The sequence below is a fragment of the Tursiops truncatus genome, chromosome 20 (assembly GCF_011762595.2).
Source record: "Tursiops truncatus isolate mTurTru1 chromosome 20, mTurTru1.mat.Y, whole genome shotgun sequence".
Lineage (NCBI taxonomy): Eukaryota > Metazoa > Chordata > Mammalia > Artiodactyla > Delphinidae > Tursiops > Tursiops truncatus.
In genome coordinates, this window is record NC_047053.1 from 11,729,773 (window position 1) to 11,749,869 (window position 20,097).

The window sequence follows — 20,097 nt, forward strand, 5'->3', positions numbered from 1 at the left end:
GGCCCCTGCTGCTCTGGACAAAGCCCAACTATCCCCAAGGCCGCTGACGCTGTGCTTGCCCAGGGCCGCCCGCGTGGGAACGTCTGGGAGTACCTTCACTGGAACTGGGCCAGGAACCCCCAACTTCCCTTGCGTAACCTAGCCTCAGCTCCTATTGGGGAGGGACCTCATGGACACCAAGGGAGAACATCCACCCACTAAGACTCTTAAGAGCATTCAGTTTAGCACAGCCAGAGATGCAGCCCCAAATGTTTCCAGGGGCTGTGACCTGAGGAGATGGGGGGAGCTGGGGAGCACTGAGGCCTTTGCTTGGCCCAGCACTGGCTGCATTACCAGCTCTGGGAATTGTTGCCACTCATGGACCCACCTAGCACTGCCAAGTCAGATTTTTGCAATCTCCCACCTTTAAAGTGTGGTACCCAATCACAGACTGGGTGGACCAAATAAAACAGGCGTGTGGGCTTGGTCAGGCTGCAGTTTCTGCTTTAGGGAAACAAGATCCTAAGTTCTTTGATACTTATACCTGGCTAGACGATCTGGAAGACTTCCTCCCCCACCCTTCCCCCACGTGCCCTTAAAGACCTCATCCAACCCGTGCTCACAACCACAGCCTGAGTGCCATGCCCTTGGTAATGCAGACAGGGTCCCTGCGGGACCTACCTGGCCCTGAGCAGGTAAGCATCTTGTGCCACCCAACAGAGCTCCCCTGATGAAATGCCGGGTCGGCACGCAGCCACCTTGGAATCAGCAAACTTCAAAATCCCACACATTTCCTTACACGAGTGACTGAGGCTGTCTCCCTAAGCCCCAAGGACTTGGTTCTGAAGCCAACACCCCTGCCTCCTGCATCTGGCAAATGCTCAGTGTGCAGAGGAAATGAATCAGGTTTAATTAAGGACAGAAGCCCCTCATGTTGATCTCGTGGTTAACAACTACGAGAGTGGACTGACAAGCTCATGGCATGTACAAGGCACGTCCTGGGACCCTCCCCTCCCCTCCTCCAAAGGAAGGACAACTGCTTGGAGTGGGAAAGGAGGGGCTTTGGGATCAGGTGGGGCCCATAAGGATTGTGTAAGTTGGTCTTAAGTCCTTATCTGAGGCTCCTGAATAGCCACAAATTGGTGAGTCTCAGGTAGGGGTCTGGGGAGGGAAGGGGGCCTGCCCTCCCCGTTAGGGGAGCTGTTTTCACCACGTGGCAAGTCTAACAGGCGCCTAAGGCACAGACTGGTGTGTGTGTGTGTCCTGTACTCCAGACTCAGGGTAAGGAGCAGTTGGAGGGGCTTGGGGCCTGACTATGGGTAAGTGGAGATAGGCAGCAGCAGAAGAAAGTAAGCCACTCACTTCCAAAACATCCCTTTGAAAAATCCAAAAGGGTCGTTAGTGTGATAAGGATCCAGAGAGTGTTGGATGTGAGCCTGGTTCTGAACCAATCTGTTGGGTACCTCAAGGCTCAGAAATACTGTTTCTTTACCAGAGCCTGGCCTGGGCCACCTGTGATTGCAGTCGTGAAAGTGGGTTTACGTAGAATTGAGTGTCAGGACAGTGAGCGCTCAGAGAATGCAGCCTTCAGAGGAGGTACCCAAGGCCTAACCCCAAAGTCCTAGCCCCCCTGCCACCAGCACCAGCACCTCAGGTCTGTTGGCCACGGCACCTGGCTGCTTGGTCTCTGAACACAGCAGTGGCAGCAAAGCACCCTTGGCTCTCCCAGCTGCAAGGTCAGTCCTTCAAGCTGCTTCCAGAAACACTCGTTGCTTGGGGCCAGGCCTTTGGCTCCAAGCTCAGTGCTCAATCCTGCCTGGGACGGCTGCCAGAAGCCCTGCGTGCTGCCTGAAGCCTTGAAGAAAATAGAGATGCAGCATCAAGATGCAAGAGGGCCAGATGCCTGGCCAGCAAAGCCTGGGAGGGGCTGAGACCTCTGGGGAGTCTGGGAGGGGCCGCCAGTGGTCTGGCCATTAATCTCGGCACACAGTCAGGTGCCTATCCCAGAGGTAGGTTCCTCCCTGGCCTGTAAGAGTCCTGGACGAAAGCAGGCTGGTTCAAGTTCAAGGAGTTTGGCCCTGAGGAAGAGTGCTTCTCCACATGGAGCCAGCCCGGCACTCCAGACGGCTTTTTCAGCCTTCCTAGTGGAAACTTGCCCACCAGGGCCCAGGGCCTGGGCTGTTTCCGCTGGGTCCCTGGGAGCTAGTTCAGCTGGTCATACCCTGGTTTCTTTCTGTACAAGCAGAAATGCTGGATGAAGAAGACAACATCGAAGAAGATGGAGAAGATGCCGAGGCCAAACTTGGTCGGGTCTCCAAAGATCAGCGTCCACTGGTCTGTTAGCAGCCAGAAGGGATGGGATTGGTTTTGGTTTTAGGTTGGCAGCCCCTGAAGCAGCTGGAGCACGTGGGGCTGTGGGGGTGGGGGGGCGGGGTGCCCATCTGCCCAGGAAACCACAAATCCTCTAGCTGCCAAAGCCGGAGGTAAGCCTCACCTTGGGGGCTGGGACTGGCTAGGATTCCCCGCATGGGGGAGGGGTGGTTTCCAGGAAGCCTGGCCCCGCCCTGTGCCTCTAGCTGCCTGCCGGCTGACTCACCGTTGTTGTAGGATTGGAGGAACATCTGCAGGAGGCTGAAGCTGCCCCCAGTGAAGTCCAGAAGCACGTTGCCAATGCTCCAGCCCTCGGTGCTTTTGTAGTAAAAGTTCAAGTAGGCCTGGGCCGGACAGACAGATGGAGGGCGGTGAGGGGGCTGAGTGGCGGCCTCCTGCACCTCGTGACCGCGCTCCAAACAAGAGCGGCTCTCATTCCTCCCACTCCATGCGCTTGGACCTCAGCTCCAAAAACAGTGACCTTTGGGCTCCGACAAGCCTCGACTGAGGGCACGGTTTGGGCGGGTCCTGGGGTCTCCTCTGCGTGCTCAGCAAACAGCCCTCCTCCTCCTTCCCTTGCACCTCCCAAACTCCGGCAGAGGGATGGGGAGCTGCTGCCTCTCCATCTTCTTCAGCCCTCCTTATCCTGGCTTCCCAGCAACTCTGATTTTTCTACTCACCTTCAAATGGAGAGTCTCCCCAAACTCAGCCTGGACTGGATTCATGTTGAGCTTATGAACATGGCCTGGGAGTCTGATGGCCTGGTTTGGAATCCCAGCTCCACCATCGGAGGAGCTATGTTACCCTTGCAGAGTGACTTGAGTTCTCCCAGCCTTAGTCTCCCCATCTGCAGAGTGGACTTAACTCCCTCCTCAGCCCTGGTTGGGCTCTAGGGCCTCCACCTCGGGCTTCCCAGGTCCAGCCCACTTGCACATCGCCCCTCTTCCTGCTGCCAGTGCCCTCTGGGCTTCTCTGACCGTTGACCTCCCTTCCCACCACCCGGGGGGACGGCTTGGCCTCTGTAGTGGTCTTCTCCCAGTTAGCCACCTGTCAGTTCCCCTTCTTTGCCCTCTCCCACCCTCTTCTGTATTTGCTGCCACCTCTCCAGTCCTGGACGGTTCCAAACATCTCTAACTGGGGCTCCTGCCTCCCAGGTTTCCCAGGCCCAAGCCTCCCCACGCTCAGGGACTGAGGCCCCACTTCCCCCAAAACCATCCCCCGACTCTGAAGCCACCTTCCCAAGCGCCCTGGGACCTGGTCCTGCCTTCCTAGCTTCACAGTGCTCCGCCGGCAGGGTCTTCTGTGCCTGTGCCTTTGTGCAGGCTGCCCCGGCCTGGAGCACCCCTTCTCTCTTGTCCACAGAACGGAGTCCTGCTCATCCTTAAGCGGATGGCTCTGTTTCCATGCCCTCCAGGGTACTGGCCCTGACCCTGGCCAAAATGCTCTCCTTCCTGGGCCCACGGAACACAAGGTTCCCTGTGCTGGGAAGGCGAGTTAAAGGCAAGGGCCTAGATTCAGCCTGCAGTTAGCAGTTCTTCTACACCTGACCCTCTCCCGGGCCATTCCGCCTGTGGGGCAAGCTGTGTTTGACTCTTAGGCTGTGTCTGACCCAGCTCTGAAGAGGACTGTTTGAGTGCTCGAGGGAGGGTGCTGAGGGCTCACAACGAGGACCCTGAATGGTGGCGGGTTCCCCCCCACACCTCATCTTCCTGGTACCCTGCTGTGGCCCATCAGGGTCATCAGTTGGTGGTAATGGGTGGTGGTGGTAGGGTGGGGGGGCAAAGCTGAAGTCATTAGAAAGGTGGGGCTGGAGAGAGATGGGAGTGACTTGCACAACCCTTGACTCTCAGAGCTGAGCATGAGTCAAAGAAGCGGCCACTGACTTCCCCGTGGGATTCCCGGCCCCTGGGAAGAGCAGGTACTGGTCACAGCCGGTTTTCTGTGAGGCCCCACTCCTGCTGGGCTTGCCGGCCTCCTCCCTGTAGCTTTCCATCCACATCTCACCCCGGCCAGAAGCTGCCCCAAGGGAGCCGGGTCCAGGGTCTGTGTCTCATCCCTCTCACGCTAACGGCCAGACCCTGGAGGTACCTGTGGAAAAGGCGGGCAGACCCTGGAGGTACCTGTGGAAAATACTTGACCAGCGTCACTGCCAGCTTGATGTAGGAGAAGCAGAAGAGAAACTGCAGCCACGTGGTGGCCCTGACCGCGGCCATGATCAGGGTGATGAATGTGAAGAGCCAGGAGAGCACGAGGAAGCCGACGGCCAGCCAGGACACCCGCTGGTTGCCTCGCTGAGGATGAGACAGGGCAGGGGAAGGGATGGGCGGGGTGCAGAGAGCCCAGCACCAACTGCACCTTGTCACTATCAGGGTCTCTGGTTCCCTCCTCTTGGACCTGAAGAGCCCGTTTGCTTCCTGTTCCCATGTTGCAGAGCGGGGTCCCTCTCAGAGCCCACCAGGAGTGAAGGGTGCTAGGGACATGGCCCCCATCACGCTGGAGGCCTGGCACCTCATCTCGGCCCAGGCTCCTTCCATGACCCCAGGGAGCCTGATTGGCTCTGGAATCTCTTTCCCAAAAGCAGGCCTCCCTCATCTAACCTTCTCAGCAAAGGGTAAGAAAACCTAGAAGATTCGTGAAGGTGGGGGCCAAGCAGCTCTGGCCGGCCTTGTGTGTGGGAAGAGAACTCCCCAAGGGAAGTGGTGCACCCACAGGGAAGTGAAAGGAAACAGTAGCATCAGCGATGCCCTGAAATACGCACTAACTCACGACGTCCTTCCCTGCTGAGACAGCAGACGGCCCTCCAGCAGCACAGCCGTGCCCGGGCTCCTCAGCCCGGCCCCCAGAGCCCCCCAGGGCCTCTCCTGCTCCCTCCACCGCCACCCTGGCCACCCCATCTGCTCACAGTCCCTCTCGCTGCTCCCTGGCCTTCACAGTTCTGTCCGCCGGCTGGAGTGCCCCACCCTGGCCCTCTTCCGCATCGCCATGGGAACTTCACTCATCCCTCGGACCACAACTCAGTGCCCTCTTTCCCCCTCCTCCCTGGCTGAGTCGTGGGGCCCACGAGCTACCTGTGCTCTCCCTGCCCGCTCAGCTCTCAGCCTGCTGGGTCATCACTGTCTCTGTCTGTGTCCCTCACCCCAGACCTGGGGCGGCCTGAGGACTTGGGCTTACGGGGTGTTCCCTGTGCCCAGCAATGGGGTCTGGATAATAGGCCAGCAGATGTGAGTGAACGGACACATTTCCCTTCTGGGGGTTTCCATGTCTCCTGTAAAACGGCAGGTATGGGCAGCAGGTGCTGCCGGGTGTTGGCCTGGGCAGCGCAGGCTGCGGCGGGTGCCAGGGTCACTGCTCACCTCGTACAGGAAGCACTGCACCACGATAACCAGGGTGAGGGCGACCGCGTGCAGGCTGAAGAAGACGTCATTAATGTCCACGGGGTTCACGCCATTGGGGTATTTGAGGAGAAACTGCTCCTGTTTGGGAGTGGGGAGAAGCTGGGGGGTGAGGGGTGGCCAGACCACCGGACAGCTTGGACTGGGCTGCGGGGGTGAGCAGGGCTGTACCTTGATGGAGGGCACCCAGAAGAGGCCGATGTTGAACACGCTGTAGGCCACGAAGCCCATCAGGTTCAGGGCCACGAAGTCAAAGCTCAGACCCACGACACTGAGGAGGGGGGCGGGGGGACGGGGAGACAAAGCAGAGCAGGGGGTGAGACTGGGGGCTGCCGGGGGCTGGAGGGGACAGAGCTCCCAGCACACAGGAAGGAGGGCCTGGCTCCCTCAAGGAGAGCACAGTCCTCAGGTCCCTTTCCATGCCACCCCCAATGCCACCGAACCCCACCCTCCTGGGATTGTCTGGAGGCTTCCTGCAGAGAGGAAGCGCCCCCCTCCCTGGTTCCCAGCTCAGCAGCCCCTCAGAGGCCCACGTTCCTTGGTGGCCTAGGTGTCCTTGGTGCATGACGCCTGGGCCCTTGTCTTTTTTTGCGGTACGCAGGCCTCTCACTGTTGTGGCCTCTCCCGTTGCGGAGCACAGGCTCTGGAGGCACAGGCCCAGCGGCCATGGCTCACGGGCCCAGCCGCTCCACGGCACGTGGGATCCTCCCGGACTGGGGCACGAACCCGTGTCCCCTGCATCGGCAGGCGGACTCTCAACCACTGCGCCACCAGGGAAGCCCTGGGCCCTTGTCTTTAAAATCAAGGTGGGCCGGTTTTCGTCTCTGAGGCCGAAGGATCCAACTCCTGCACAGGGGCACAACTTGACACTAATTCCTCCAGGGCTCCGTGGACCAGGAGCCCAGCAGATTCAGGTGGGCTCCTCCCACCCAGCCCCTTCTCCACTTCCACTGAGAAGCCCCATTTTGTTGCTTTCACAGGGAGGGCCTGAATTGCACAAGAGACCAAATGCCCAGCACTGCAAGTCCTACACAGGCGCTTAGAACTTTCACATCAGACCACTTTTAAGAAAGGACAGGAAAAAAGAAGAGCAGAGGGGTAAGTCAGAACCCAGGCTGCCCACAGCCTCGTTGGAACACCCATCCTGCCGGCCCCAGGTGAAGCTGCACGTGAAGCTCCGTGGGTTACCTCTTCCGCCTCCAGTTGGCGATCCCCTGCGGGTAGAAGGAGACGGACCAGGCCACAAAGTAGATCCAGCCGATCACCTGGTTTATGATGCTGACGACATTGCTGTGGATCACGGAGAAGAGTATCCTTGGGCTGGAGAGAATGTGGGGACCAGGATGAGCTGGGGCTGGACTTCCGGAGGAAACCCCACGTGCCAGCACCATCCCCCTTCTCATCATTTAGGGCCCACACGGCCAGAGGCCAGCCTACCTGGTCTGGTTGGAGTGATTTCCGTGCAGATAAGTGGTAACTTGTCCAACATTTTGAGACGTCACTTGAAAAGAGGAATTTGTCACGCCGGGAGGGACCACAACCTGTTAGGAAAACTGAATCAGGTCCAGCGCCCCGTAGTTATTGGGACCCCAGCTCCAGGCCATGCACTAGGGAATGGAGGGACAGGTCACACACAGCCCCTGCCTTCTAGGAGCTTCCTAACAGTAGGGAGAAATGTTGGACTAATCGGCCAGCTGGAACCCCCATACATCAGCGTCAGACTCCCCTGGCTTATCTCTGAGGGATGGTGGGAGGGCCCTCTTCGTCTCACTAGCCATTCGATCTCGGGCAAGCTATTTGAGCTCTGATCTCGGTTTGCTTATCTGTAAAAGGGGAACACAAGTGTCTACCTTACAGGGCTGCTCTGAACGACATAATGTCCATAAAGCTTACGGCACCGAGCCTGACACGCAGCAAGCTGTGAAGTGGTTACCGTCACTACTACCCTACGATGACTGCTATTACCTCTACTTCCGTTACTACGGACGGCTCTTCCAGATCCACAGAGGGATGTCTGCCCCACGCCCAGCCTGGCTGCCAAGCGACAAACAGAAGAGGTGCACACACCAGACGCCCGGCAGGGAGAACATCCTTACCCTCATTTCTGCCCAATATTCATAGAAAGCTCTGCTCCAAGAAACAGTACTTGGAGGCCTACCTGCAACTTCTGACCTCCCAATCATGCTTCCTGATGCTCTCAAATCCCGAGTGTGGCAGGGAGTGGGATGATACCTTTACTGAACCACACTGTCCCCCATCTCTTTGTTCCCTGGATGACGCTTCAGGCCCCGCCTTCCAGCCATGTTGTGGGCACCGTGAGGATGCGGCTCACTGGATGGCAGTGGCTTCTTCAGGGACCCTTGAACACTGTCTTTCTGCTCTTATCCCCAGAAATCAGGGGGCTTTGGCAGGACAATTGAAACGGTGTAAGTGGCTGCTGCAAAGCCTGGGATCCAGTTCGTGGCCAATGTCTCGTGAGCTACGTCTTCATGACATGTACTACTCTTGGCTCTTTTACTTTCCCATCCTCATTTGTTCTTATTTTTAGCAGATTTTCCTGGCAACTGTTGTTTGCATATTTCTAAGTGGCCATCAGGTCCCTTGTAGAACTAGGTAAGAGGAAAATCTTCCAATTGGAAATTAACTGATACAAGGCAGAATGAAATCATAACAACTGCTTTTAATTTTTTTATTAATTAATTTTTATTTTTGGCTGCGTTGGGTCTTCGTTGCTGGACGTGGGCTTTCTCTAGTTGTGTCGACGGCCTTCTCACTGTGGTGGCTTCTCTTGTTGCAGAGCACGGGTTCTAGGCGTGCAGGCTTCAGTAGTTGTGGCACGTGGGCTTAGTTGCTCCGTGGCATGTGGGATCTTCTCGGACCAGGGCTCGAACCTGTGTCCCCTGCATTGGCAGGTGGATTCCTAACCACTGCGCCACCAGGGAAGTCCTGCTTTTAATTTTTTTAATCAATAAACTTTATCTTTTAGAGCAGTTTTAGGTCCACAGCAAAATTTATTGCTATCTTTTTTCTGAGCGCTTTCTTTCTGTGAGCCAGCTGCAATCCTAGACATTTCATACTTGCTACTGCTTTTAATCCTCACAGCCCTGTCAAGGAGACATTATTAACCTTCTGTCCACAGATGAGGAAACTGAGATGTGTTGGGGTGATGTACCTCACCTGTGGTTCACAGCGCAGGCTCCTAGACCGCCTGCCTGACCCCCAAGTTCTACCCAGTGGTTTCCAAAAGCACAGGGAGTAGACAGGAGTAGTTAGAGAAAGGGATGGGTCAAGGAGGCATAAGCCTGGAAGAGTGGGTTGGTGCCCAGATAGGTCATTCTACAAATGGATCTGCCACCATTACGCTAAAAAAAATAAAAATAAAAAAATTGAACTAGGGACTTCCCTGGTGGCGTAGTGGTTAAGAACCTGCTAATGCGGGGGACACGGGTTCAAACCTTGGTCCGGGAAGTCCCACATGCCATGGAGCAACTAAGGCCGTTCACCGCAAGTACTGAGCCTGCGCTCTAGAGCCCGCGCACCACAACTACTGAAGCCCACGTGCCTAGAGCCCGTGCTCCACAACAAGAGAAGCCACCGCAATGAGAAGCCCGCACACCACAACGAAGAGTAGCCCCCGCTCACCACAACTAGGGAAAGCCTGTGCACAGCAGTGAAGACCCAACGCAGCCAAAAATAAATAAACAAATAAATAAAATTAAATTCTTAAGAAAAAAATGAACTATAACATAAGTGCAGAAAAGTGCACCCAGCACCCAGATCAAGAAATGGAACGTTTCCAGACCCCAGAAGCTGTGTTCTGTTCCCTTTTGGTCACCGCTGATCCCAAAAGGAAACTACTATTTTTTTTTTTTTTTTTACTATAGGAGTTTTTTATTTATTTATTTGTACAGGAGTTCTTATTAGTTATCTATTTTATACATATTAGTGTGTACATGTCAATTGCAATTCATCCCCCCACCCCCGCCCCCACTTTCCCCCCTTGGTGTCCATGTTTGTTCTCTACATGTGTGTCTCTATTTCTGCTTTGCAAACTGGTCGGGAAACCACTCTTCTAACACCATAGATTTGCTTTGTCTGTGTTTGCACTTTAATCATACAGTCCAGGCTTTTTTTTTTTTTTTTTTTTTTGGCTTAATGTTATGCTTGATTTTCACTTATTTTTATTTATTTATTTATTTAAATTTTTTATTTTATTATTATTTTTTTTGCGGTACGCGGGCCTCTCACTGTTGTGGCCTCTCCCGTTGCGGAGCACAGGCTCCAGACGCGCAGGCTCAGCGGCCATGGCTCACGGGCCCAGCCGCTCTGCGGCATATGAGATCTTCCCGGACCGGGGCACGAACCCGTGTCCCCTGCATCAGCAGGCGGACTCTCAACCACTGTGCCACCAGGGAAGCCCTCACTTATTTTTAAAAGATTAATCTTTCCCTTAGATGTTTGGCCCTTAAACTAAGTGATCAGCGTCCTTTCCTCAGAGTCTAAATTTGATCTGTGGATCAAGCCAGACTTCTGAGGGCTAAATACCACAACCTGCTCTTAGAACCAACGGCTTTTCTTACCCTGCAGCAGGCCTCATATCCCAGGGCAGGAGGGGGAAGTTGTGGGAAATGGCCCTGTCTATGAGATGAGACTCCCCTCTCACTCAGGTCCTTTAGGTAGACGCTCTTTATCTGATCATGAGTCAATACTGTTTGCTTGCTAGGAGGCTCAGAGCTGATTTGCAGCTCATTTCTAGGACCACACAGGGCCTCATGCTGAGCCTCACGGCTATCAATTTCATCCCTGTGTTCATCTTGTCTGGTTTCTTTTTTCCCCCTACTGATTTGTTTTAAAATCAGGTTGACTGGTAATTGGCTCAAAACCTTGGTAAGGTGGAAGCAGGGTATGTATTAACAGATAAATGTATAAAGACTATAAATAGTCATCACTATTATATCAGACAGCCTCTGGGCCTCTGGCACTGGTTTTTGGAAATAACACTCATCCAATGGGATCTCAGAACAGTGCTTTGCAAACTTTAATGTGGACCCAAATCATCTGGGGAATCTTGCTTATATGCAGATTTTTAATCAGTAGGTCTGGGATAGGGCATTTCTAAAAAGTTTTAGCGGGGAGGGATAAATTAGGAGTTTGGGATTAACATATACACACTATTATATATAAAATAGATAACCAACAAGGACCTACTGTGTAACACAGGGAATTACATTCAGTATTTTGTAAGAACCTATAAGGGAAAAGAATCTGAAAAAGAATATATACATAAAAGAATATATATACATATGTGTATGTATAACTGAATCACTTTGCTGTACACCTGAAACTAACATAACATTGTAAATCAGCTATACTTCAATTAAAAAGAAAATAGGGGCTTCCCTGGTGGTGCAGTGGTTAAGAGTCCGCCTGCCGATGCAGGGGACGCGGGTTCGTGCCCCGGTCCGGGAGGATCCCACATGCCGCGGAGCGGCTGGACCCGTGAGCCATGGCCACTGAGGCTGTGCGTCCGGAGCCTGTGCTCCGCAACGCGAGAGGCCACAACAGCGAGAGGCCTGCGTACAGCAAAAAAAAAAAAAAAAAAAAAAAGAAAAGAAAAGAAAAGATTTTAAAGCAGAGACAATGCTCCTAGTCTGTCGATGCTCTTTTAGCAGCAACGTCTTAAAAAACCATCTTAAGAATTTCTTCTACATTCTCAGAACCATTTCTGCCTCAGATTTCTTACCATCACCTTCCTAATTCCATCTGCATAGCATAAAAAGCCCATCCTCAAAGAGACTAACAAAGCCCAAATCTGAGATTTCTAGAATAATAGGACAGGGGCAGCCCATGGTATAAAAACAAGGTGGCCTATTTACACAAGCACTTAGTTAAAATGTGTTTTGTTATCCAGTAGTTTTCTGCCCATCAGTTATGATTCATTACTTACTTCATCAGGGAGCTGAAGGATAGTAATGTTTTTTGAACGAAATGTGATTTCAAAAGTGATCACCAAGGTTGCATTTAAAGGACGCCTGTGGAGGACAAGAGTCTGGTTACTGCTGAGAAGCTGTACTCTGTGAGATCTCAACCAGCTCTCTGGATTTCACAGCAGGCCTGTCATTTCTCAAGCAATTAGGGTGAGGCACTGCTATGTGCCTGGCCCTGGGGGGGTTGAGAGGTGGGGTCCCTGTGGCCAGTGAGAACACGAGAAGGTGGGAAACTGGCTGTGAATGCCACATGAGGTGTCCAGAGGCCGACAGGACCGTGGCATCTGCTCTGGTGGGAAAGGCTTCTGAGAAGGGTCAGGTGGCAGGGAGCAGCAACCCCAGAAAGCAGTGAGATATGTCTGAGTGGGAGCAGCCCATAGGGACCTCAAGTCTGGGCTTAGAGGCCTGGAGTTAATTTGAAAGGCGGTGGAAAGCCGCTTAAGGATTCTGCAGAGGGGAGAGTTGTGCTGAGGGGGTGATGTGTCAGATTCACAAGGTGTCGATGTGCAGAAATGGCAGGATCTGGGGATGGAATGCGGGTCTGTTAGGGAGCCTTGGTCCCAAAGCTTTGGTTTGAGATCAGACATCCCGGGAGAGGTGAGGAAAAGGGAGAAGGGTAAAGAGAAAAAAAATCTTCCCAGATCTTCATCTTGGGGAATCCTCATGGCTGGGAGGCAAGAGTTGGACAAAGCAGGGAAGGATACAGAGGAGGTAAGCTCCTGGCACGGTCTGGACTAGGTCGGCACCCTCGTGCAGGAACCAGCAGAGGGCAGCTAGAGAGACTCTCAGACAAGCCTCAGCAGGAGCGCTGCACAGTGGGATCCACCCAATGCAGATGCAGTTGGATGTGATCTCAGAAGCACTGCCAAGCGACCTAGCTCCTCGCCCCCAACCTCCAGGGCTCTCTTCAAATATTTCGAACCTTGGAAAGGACTACTTGGAAGTCTGGCATCAACTGCTGGTCACTCAAGGACTCTCCTCAGCTGGGGAAAAGGCTCACGTGTCATCCTCCTCCCGCTGGAAGCAAGGATTCAGCGGTTGGGGAGAGAGAGACTTTGGGACCTCGGTCTGCAGCCTAGGGCCGCTGCCTTTCTTTCCCTGGTTCGTCTTAAAGTGAAGAGGCAAGGGCATCACACTTAAAATATGAACAGACTGAGCCGGGGGTCAGCCCTGACCCAGCTGTGGGGCGAACGAGCTGGGCTGAGGACAAAGCTGGGCCTGGGAACTTACGGGAGGGAGATGCTGACGTTGGTGGAGCTTCCATTTTCCAGCTTCACGGTGGGAGGAACAGAGAAGTTGACCGTGGACTCTGGAATGACCCAAATCAGTGGCATGAGTCATGAGGTCAGAGAACTCAGGCCCACTGAGACGCTGGGAGGAGGGCTCCTGACACTTGAACTTGCGAAGTCTGATTTATAACCACCTCTATCCCCTAGGCAGACTCTGAGATTCTGAGGGGCTAAGTAAGTGATGGGACTGGAAATGTCCTTGTTATGCTCTCTCCCCTCCTGCTGCCAGAAATAGAGGGAGACACAGGCCTGAGGAGGAGATGCTGTAGCTTCCTCCTCTCCCACCGATGAGCTCTGAGGGTCTGTAGGAGTCACCCAGAAATAGAAACCATGGAGCCCCAAAACTGGTCCCGGTTTTTGGCGCAACTGGCCCAAAGGAAATCAAGCCACAATCTGGGACTGGAACATGTGGGCTTAAACCACCTCTTCAGATGGAAAGCACAATGGCTTCCTCTGTTCATGGAGCTAAACTGGCCCTGCATAACTGGTCCTGTCCCGTTCTGTAGTCTCAGAGAGACACCTGGGGCCCAGCTAACCTGTTTCTAAAGAACCGCCTTTGGGCTCCTGTACAAACCCAGCTCACCCCATTCATTGATCCCCTTCTGGAGGCTGACTCTGCTGGGGATGCGGGAGAGACTGGTGAACAGTACACAGTTTCACTATGGGAGATTTCTTCTTGGCATTAAGATGCTAACTCAGGAGGTAGACAGAGAGGCCTCGGGGGTGAGGGAGGAAGCAGGTTTGGGAAGCCAAACACTCCAGGGCAGCTTGGCCACAGACCAGGAGTGAATTAGCTTCTCTCTGACCTCTTCGTATGTTCTTTGGGCGGCCCCGGCACCCAAGGTGTTCCCAATGCCCCAGGCACGCGTCTACTTCACCTCCCTCACCTGAGGGCCTTCGCAGCCTAAGGTGTGATCATGAACATAGACGGGGCTGGGAAGGGGGTCCACAGGGGAAAGCAGGTGCTCAGTTTGATGAAGATGGTCCTTGTGTGGGCAGTGGATACAGGTGGGGCCCAGGTCTCCCTCTCCCTCCAGGTCTCCCCAGACCCCTCAAAGGCAGAGACGAAGAACTGAAATTTTAGATGCTCAGGTTGGAAGGAAACTTAAAAGTTCCCTAATTCAACCTCCACTGTCTGAGCCCCTTCTCAGTCCTCCTCCCTAGTAGTTTCTCTTCCTCTGTCCGGACACCTCGGTGGGAGTGGGGGAGGGGGGGTGGAGAGTAACCTCATCTCCTCCAAGGGAACCTGCCAGCCTGAAACTTGCACTCCGGGGCCTGGCTCTGTGACCCGGGACCTCTCAGACCCCACCTGAGCCGCCTTGTCCAGGCTGGCCTGCAGGTGGATGCAGATGCAGGCTCTGGCCCATGCCTGCAAGTCTCCAAGCTGATTCCCACAGTCAGTTGCAGTCCCCACCCTGGCCCCTGGGAGGCCAAGCTGCTCAGAGCAGAGTAGGATGGTCCCCACCCACCACCCCCTCCTTAGGTGTATCTTTGGGGCCTGGAGGCAGCTCTGCCCCTCCTTGTTCACACTCACCTCTCTCATACCAGCCCGAGGCTCTGTTCTGGGCTGCACAGCTGAGGTAGGAGGACTTAAAGGTCCCTGCTGTTACTTTCTACCTAGAGCCTGAGGACCACATCAGATAAGCAAGACCCTGCCCAGGACAGGGATACTGAAAGTGATGCCAGGTAGCCACCCGCATTCTGGGTCCCTTGGGGCTCTGCTGGGACTGTGGTCAGGGTGAGTGGGAGATCCGCATGGCCTTAACTCTTCCAGACTTTGCATTTTAAAAGAGGAGGTTGTGAGCTCTCAGAGAAACAGGTCAGGGTTCAACCACTTCCCCTCACTTAGCCCCAAGGAAGATGGCAGCGCTCAGCAGCTGAGAGACTGGGCTCTGGGTCACACAGTTCCCTCCTGGCTCTGTCACTTCCTAGCTGTGACCGAGAGTAACGTACTTAACCTCCCTGAGCCTCCATTTCCTCACCTGTGAAATGGAGAGCACAGCACTCCCTCCCTCCCAGGGGCACTGTGAAGATAAAGCGTGGTGACGTCTGTGATGCAATTTCCACACAGCCTGAGTGCGAACTAATTGCTGGTGACTATTCTTATCATCATGTAAACCCTGCAGGACATTTTTTAGCCCAAGATGGGAGGCAGTTAGGAAGCTGGCATCATATCATATCCTGGGAAAGCATGTTTTAAAGTTTGCCCCAGGGCAGGAGTCTCTGGACACCACATCCGAATAACCAAGTGAGTCTTGGTGAGACTACCTGAAGGTTCCCCCAAGGAGAGTCTCTGCATTTAAAAACTAATCCTTATTGGCACATCTCCCACTATGCCTCCCACCACACGCCAGCCACTCTGCTGTACTGTGAACTCCCATTCTCAAATTACTATAACAGTGAGAGACGGGCAACGTGATCCCTATTTCGGATAGAAGAAAGTGGAGAAACCCATGAGGGCAAGTGTCCTGCTCACACAGCTCAGAAACGGTAGAGGCAAGATTTAAACCTAGGCCAGCCTGGTCCAGAGCGCAGGTCCTTGCCACTAGGTGGCAGCACCTCAAGATTCCACCCAAAGAAGTCAGGGGCAAAAAACTCCGAAGGCAAATGATCTCATCATTGGTCCTCTAACACCACTCCCGAAAGCAGAGACAAGTTTGGGAGAGACTTCTACCCTCTCTGGGCCTAAGTCAGCCCTCTGTATGATCGAGTGGTGGCAGTTGGATTTGTTCTTCTTTCCTAGGGCAATGCATTAGGAGCTTTATTTAAAGCGGGCCAAGGCTCATGTACACACTTTGGGGCCTTAGTCCCAGACAATATGATCCGGCAGGTCTGGAGTGGGGCTCTGGCATTCGTATGGAAGAACACTGGACTCCATGGTGTTCTTTCTTTCTTGGAAGAAACCTCTTCTTTCTCGGAAATTGCTTACCCGCAAGGTGTGACTACAAGGTGACATGACTGATTGTTTAACAAACCTGGAAGAGCTGATCAGATGACCTGTGTTTTCTCAGAGGCTCAAGAGGCCAAATAATTGGAGCAGGGCACCCACTGCGCATGGCTCCTGGGGAGCTTTGGCAAGGGTTTGCACGGTTCGTATAAGGTTAATTTGGAAACTTTAGCTGGGGGTTTTAAGATGTATTTGATTTGTTTTTGGCTGTGCTGCAAGGCTTGTGGGATCTTAGTTCCCTGACCAGGGATTGAACCCGGGCCCTTGGCAGTGAAATCATCGAGTCCTAACCACTGGACTGCCAGGGAATTCCCAAGATGTATTTGATTTTTGACAACAGCCAGATGATCAAAATAATGGGCCTGGTGTCCATGGAGGCTCTACGCAGCTTTTCGTGGAAGGAATTTCAGCAATGTTTGTGCAGTGGAGAATCGATGGAATGATACAGGCCTCTAAGGGCCCTGCTCTGAAGGTCAAGCCTCACAAGGATGCACAAACCCTGACGTGTTTTTCGACAACCAGCCTGAATTCTGTGAGGCCCCTAGCCCTGCTTCACTCTGGTTCCTCGGTCCCTGTCTAAGGGAAGAGCTTTCTCATCATACCAGGCGATGCCGGGCAGGCTCCTCAGGTGTCTACCGCTTGGTAGAACCAGGTGCAACAAGGTGGCCACCTCACCTGCTTCTGCAGCATCTCCCAGGACCCATAACTCCCTTCTTTGAGGTCTACAGGGTGGGAACACAAGCTCTTCTCTACAGATATTATCCCAGATTTTCAGAGCTCCACAGTTTGATGTTGGTGATACAGAAATGGGAATAGGGACCCCAGGGCAGAAGGCTAATTATCTGTGGAACCATCTGGCTCCCTGTAAAACTCCTGGACTCCAGACCTCGGTCTGCTCCACTCACTGGGTGCCCATCTGGCCAAGGGGCAGGCAGACACATGCAAGCTGGATGGTCCTGAACTTTTGGCAGCAAGCAAGTCAGGCTACTTACTCCATTTCCCTCTTTATCCATTTCTCAACTTACCACATTTCTCTATGAGCTTCAGGGGAAAAAGGCTAAAAATAACCAGCCACCTCCTTATCATGTTCCTCGATTTCAATGAACTAGAAAGAAAAACAAACAGCAAGAGAAGTTCAGGTTAAAGTTGGATCAGCTCAGCAACAAGTGGACAATAAGCCACCTGGAACCATGGCAAGGACAGTTCCTAAAGGACTTCCACTTCACACCTGTGACTTCAATGGGCTTTGTATCACCAGCTTGGAGAAGGGGACCCCAGGGAGGACTTATCTTTCTTTGACATGTGGAGAAATGGGCTCAGAGAGGCTAAGTGGGTTGTGTAAGGTCCCACCCTGAGGAAGTGGACAAATGCTGAATTTTTCCCTCTTCAACTGCTTTGTGCAACCTAGTAAACAGAAAGAAAGAATGCAGCCTTATTGGCTGGGGGTTCTTTTTTCCAGAAGATATTAAAACTGTGGTCAGATATTTGACTTTGTGAACCTATAAACCTTAAGGAAATTAACTTCATTTCCTGTCCTGGGATAAGCGTCTATGGGTTAATGCCACCAACCGACCCTTGATTAGGACATTTTCGTTTAACAAGTGTCACTTCTCTGGGACCGGCGGGGATCATTCACAAAGGGGACCCAGTGTGGGACAAGCCTCAGATCAGCCCCGTGGCAGCTCATTGGTTAAGTGAAGGAGATGGGTTACTGCGTACCCATAACCCCCACGCACAACAGGTGAACCAAGGGTCAAGATGGGGCAGGTGAGCTTAAATATCTACAACTTGGCTTCCGCATGCTGCTTCAGTGTACAGTGCTCTGCCCCGCCACCTGTGACAGCCTCTGGGGATTCCTGTGGACTGTTGGAGAGCCATGAGAGGTCTGTGTGGAAACATCCCTGCCCCCCTCTCTGGTTTCAGTTTCCCCAAAAGGCCTCAAGAACCCTCCTGATACTCCCCTTCCTCGAAAAAGTCTCCCTGACTGCTTCAGCCTGCCTGACCTCCATTGCCCCTCCGTCTCCTCCAGGGGCCTCTCTGCCTGCTGCAGCTCCGCCGATCATTGGGTCTTATCTCAGGAGCTTTCCCACCCACCGGCACCCATCTCCCCACTCTCTGGCCTCCTCTGGAGGCCTTGCCCTTGCCGCTGTATCCCCGTGCTCTCTGCCCCTCTGCTTTCTGTACCCTGACCTGCGGGAAATTGCTCTCCTGTGTATGTGGAATGACTCCCCTCTCATTCTTGCCACTCTCTGCTCTTCACACTTGCTGATGTCCTCAAGCTCAGGATTCAGTTTGTTCCCCAGGGCAGAGTCTGGGTTTTCCTTGAGAACTCAGGCACGGAATCAGACCTAACTGGCTCCTCTCTCATTCCACAGGATTGGAATGTAGACTGAGAAACTCAAACTCTTGGACAGCAGAAGTTCCCTGGTCCTAGACGCTGACACACCTTGGAAGAAACACATTAGGACAGATATAAAATGAACTTAAGAGATATGTGGTCGATTACAATGTCTGAAAAAGATCAGGTTAAAATTATACCCAGGGACTTCCCTAGTGGTCCAGTGGGTAAGACTGCGCACTCCCAATGCAGGGGGCCCGGGTTTGACCCCTGGCAGGGGAACCAGATTCCGCATGCATGCCGCAACTAAGAGTCCGCATGCCGCAACTAAAGATCCTGCGTGCCGCAACTAAGACCTGGCACAGCATGCATGCGTGCATAAATAAATAAAATATTAAAAACTATAATTATACACAAAAACTAGTGTTTTGTGAATGCTATGAGGTAGAAATGGAGAATTTCACCACAATGGGCTCTGTCTGACATGCTGCTCTTCCTGTGTAAGTTCTATTGATATATTCTAGGCCTCGCTCAGATGCCACCTGCTTCAAGAAGCCTCCCACTCCCAATCCCCTCCCAGGGGAAACCTGGGGTCAGGGGTTTCCTGTGGTAGCTCCACTTGGTCAGGTATCCGGTTAATCCTGTCACCTTTTGTACAACCTGGAACTCCCTGGATCTTCTTCACTTGGAGAAGGAAAACATAGTGGCAAGGAATGTCTGCCCTGGGGAGTGACTGTACAGGTTTGAACCTGAGCTCCCCAGTTATTAGCTGTGTGACTCTGGGGTGCTGCTTAACCTCCTCAAGCTCCAATTTCCTAAAGTGAAAACAGGGACAGTGGGAACTAAATCATAGGACTTAAATGAAATGACACGTTAGGCACGATTCGTGGTCCTTTTATCAGCAGTATTAAAATTTCAAGGGGAAGGGGTTGGTAAGAAAAAAAGGATGAGAAACAATGATGTAAAGTAAATACAGCTGTTGCCTAGGGCCCTTAGCAGGCTCTCACAAAGCCTAGGTTGTAATTTTCCTCAACATTGTTGAAAAAGGCAGGGCCCAGTAGTCCTCCCTTCCTCCAGCTTGAAAGGCCCGGAGGGCGGGACCGGGTCTCGTCCTGCCCACTCCCCCGTAGCCCAGCCCGGCGCTCAGCACCCCAAAAGGAGTTCCTGACGTGGTCCTCTCAGTGTCTCCCCTCTGCCAAGCAATCTGCAAACTCTGCGACCCAGATTCAGGCAGCAACTAAGCAGAAAGCGGGGAAGGGACGCTAACCTGCACTGGAACAGAGCCTCCCACACCACCTCGGCAGCCCGGTGTCCCCTGCCTCCACTCACTACCACCCGAGCCCTTCAACCCGGGTGCTGTCCGGTGCCTCGAGGCCGGGGCTAGCGGCCGGGGAAGGAACCCTGGCGCGGCTGAGGGAGGCTGGATGCGCGGCAGGCTGCCCAACTGACTTGCTGTGCCAGTCTCTAGGCCTCAGGGGGTCCGCCTGGGAGACGAGGCGGGGAGGCTGTCGGGGCCGCGTCGGCTCTCACCTGAGGTCCTCTAGGCTCAGGGGACCGACCAGACGGGACGCAGGAGCCGCTTCGGACTGTACCAGCTTCCTCCGGCCGGCTTGACTTAGTGTGGGGCGGACCAGAAGTCACCTGACTCGAGCCACCTGATCCGCGGAGTACAGGTCTCGGCGCGGTGCACCCTGGGAGCTGTAGTTTTCCCGCGTCTCGGCGAGACAGTTTGGGGCTGGGGAGGAGCGGAGGGGCTCAGGCAACTTGGCAGGCTCGGATACGTGGGAGGGTTAAG

The 20,097-nt window shown here is 53.6% G+C and overlaps 1 protein-coding gene across 3 annotated transcripts; it reads right to left on the reverse strand.

The window, feature by feature from the left end:
- Window positions 1-866: 866 nt before the first annotated feature.
- CTNS (cystinosin, lysosomal cystine transporter) lies at window positions 867-19,983 on the reverse strand. Of its 3 annotated transcripts, XM_073797622.1 has the most exons (13): window positions 19,833-19,974; window positions 18,155-18,410; window positions 16,990-17,069; window positions 12,959-13,037; window positions 11,689-11,773; window positions 7,179-7,282; window positions 6,930-7,061; window positions 5,913-6,012; window positions 5,703-5,822; window positions 4,470-4,640; window positions 2,576-2,693; window positions 2,201-2,315; window positions 867-1,834 (listed from the first exon to the last, which is right to left on the reverse strand). In XM_073797622.1, the coding sequence occupies exons 2-13, from the start codon at window positions 18,199-18,201 to the stop codon at window positions 1,786-1,788; spliced, it is 1,200 nt and encodes a 399-aa protein (XP_073653723.1). In that variant the 5' UTR covers window positions 18,202-18,410; window positions 19,833-19,974; the 3' UTR covers window positions 867-1,785. The 3 variants fall into 3 exon arrangements, with proteins under 3 accessions (XP_073653723.1, XP_033703879.1, XP_073653725.1); XM_033847988.2 differs by lacking the exon at window positions 18,155-18,410 and having other exon boundaries at window positions 19,833-19,983; XM_073797624.1 differs by lacking the exon at window positions 2,201-2,315.
- Between the last annotated feature and the right edge of the window lie 114 nt (window positions 19,984-20,097).